At 31.6% G+C, this 2,359-nt stretch overlaps 1 protein-coding gene across 1 annotated transcript; it reads right to left on the minus strand.

The window, feature by feature from the left end:
• Positions 1–250: 250 nt before the first annotated feature.
• LOC118749660 lies at positions 251–1,247 on the minus strand. Its single transcript, XM_036484459.1, has 5 exons — positions 953–1,247; positions 831–875; positions 678–761; positions 380–561; positions 251–313 (listed from the first exon to the last, which is right to left on the minus strand). The coding sequence occupies exons 1-5, from the start codon at positions 1,014–1,016 to the stop codon at positions 251–253; spliced, it is 438 nt and encodes a 145-aa protein (XP_036340352.1). The 5' UTR covers positions 1,017–1,247.
• Positions 1,248–2,359: the final 1,112 nt, after the last annotated feature.

A 2,359-nucleotide genomic window follows, 5' to 3' on the forward strand; every position in this document is an offset into this window, starting at 1 on the left:
ACGTTAACATATTTAAATGCTTACCTAAAACAATTTTAAAAATATTTTGCTTGCTCCTAAGACTTTTTTTCCCGAAGTTTCCGTCCGTGTTATATATCATGCACACTTCTCGAGAAAATACACTCAGAAAAAAGTCAGCCAAATATATTTCTCTCAACACATGATTTGGTAACTATAACCAAACAGTGTAACTATAACCAAATCATGTGTTGATATAAACATATTTGGTTGACGTAACTAAACTCTTTTCTCAGTGTATGCGTTCTAAGTTTTTAGGCGCACTTCCATCAAGTAAATATTTTACGGCAGATACCTAAAAAGAAAAAAATGGACAGTAATATTTTATGCAAGATATACAAGACTTATAATTAGTAATTACATATTTTTCCTCATTAATTTCATTTATTTCAGCTTCCATCTTTTGAAGATCTTCTTCTGTTTTAAGCGGAAATGCTGTTGTTATGGCAGTTACGTCTTGGCGAGTTTTATTAAATGCTTGCAACTGAACTTTCTGATCGGCCATCATTTCCACTATAACCTTGTTTTGATTTTCTGTTGTTGCTGTAAAAAGTAAAAAAAAAAAATACAATATTGATTACTAATAGCTTTATTCTTAAAAACTTTGTTTTTAAAAAAGAGCTAACGATATCTATATTAACAATTCGTATTAAAATCACCTTGCAATTTCGAAAGGTTTTCTCTTAAAATTTTTTGATCGGCCATCATTTCAGTGATTAATTGGTTTTGTCTTTCAATCATTTCTACAATATATAACAAAAAATATTATTACTTGACGTATTAAGGTATTAAATACATTTTTAGTAGCCTACCTTTGAACTGGATACATAGATGACATGGGGCTTTCGTGATACGATCTGAAAAATAAAATGTTTACCTTGAGAATTGTATCTATTTAAATAATCAAACATTCTGACTACTCTTTTATACTCACAATTTTTTAGTTCGTTTCCTACAAAAGCATGCGATCTCTGTAGTTTTCCCGGTTCGTTCTCCATATTTATATTATTTTTTGTACTGGTGTTGTATCTGTATTTTAATTTGTATGTATTAATTATATTTTAGTTTTACTTTTAAGTGCACTCATGTAAAATTGGCATTAAAATAACTTTACTTTCATATGGCAGCGACAGAAGTTTGCAGCTAATTCTATCTGTATTATATATTTCCTCTGTTTCTTCTAGTATATTATCGGCAGTACAAATGCCTAGTCCCGATATTGAATCTAATGGCTCTTCAAAAAATGGAAGGATATTATTGAAACGGCGCCCTATTACTATGGTTGCATTATTTTCTTCACGTTTGAATCCAATAATTTTAAAAGGTATATAGGGCATTAAAAGGCATACATTATTCGGAGCTGTTACACTTAGGGAATATTCGTTAGTAGAGTAGCTATAAATGATGAAATTTTTTTCTCTAATCCCTAAAAGTTTTTGTTCCTCTATTAAATTTGTATGAAAATTTCTTTTGTACAATTACTGCAAAATATCAGTGGGCTTGCGCACATCTTTTTTAATCAATTGTAAGTGGTTTTCGAACTCGTATGCAGAGAAGTTATATAGCATACCATGCTGCCTGACACAAGCACATAGTTCACTGTGAACATTGTATGTTACACTTTGTGGTCCAAAAACTGCTCCAAAGTTATGGACAAAATGCTGTAATAACCCTTCTGCTACTGCGATGTTATTTTGGAAATTTTTTGGGCATGACAATAACCTTATTGCGCAATGTAGGAGCAGAAATGCAAAGTAAAAATCATAACCAACATTATCTTTTAAAACTAAAACACCTGTGTACTGTAAAAATTGGCGAAATTCTGTAGCTTTCCAGTTGGCAACTTCCTCCAAACCACGGGGCAATCTTGCAAATTCTTTGGTAATATTTTTTTTTTAATGAAATCAATAATTTAGATATATTTAACTTGCTCGAGTTTGAAATTTTTTCGTTTACTTTATTTTTAAAAAGTTTGCTTAGCGTTTTTCTGGTTACACCCAAATCAATGACATGCATGGGATCTAAAGGGACTTGGCGGATCATTTTTAAATTTATTTCTTCGAAAGGTGTCTTGGTTTTAAGGAAACGTGGTTGATGTTGATTTTTAAATTTTCTTTCGGCGAAATCATCGTCGCCTATAACTTCGGCGATTTCTGTGCTGTAAGTTAAAACATTATGTATTTTTTTTGCAACTTGTGTGCATTTCGAACAACCATGTTCTGAAGAATGGTGAGCGATACCACAAGCAAACGACTTCGCTGGTGCGTCACAAATTACCGCCCGTATCTTAAATAAGATTTCTTTGCCATTGACTGCTATACCATTTTGCTGTAAATCTAAA

This window comes from Rhagoletis pomonella, unplaced genomic scaffold, assembly GCF_013731165.1.
Source record: "Rhagoletis pomonella isolate Grant_MI unplaced genomic scaffold, Rhpom_1.0 Rhpom_scaffold_00029, whole genome shotgun sequence".
Classification (NCBI taxonomy): Eukaryota; Metazoa; Arthropoda; class Insecta; order Diptera; family Tephritidae; genus Rhagoletis; species Rhagoletis pomonella.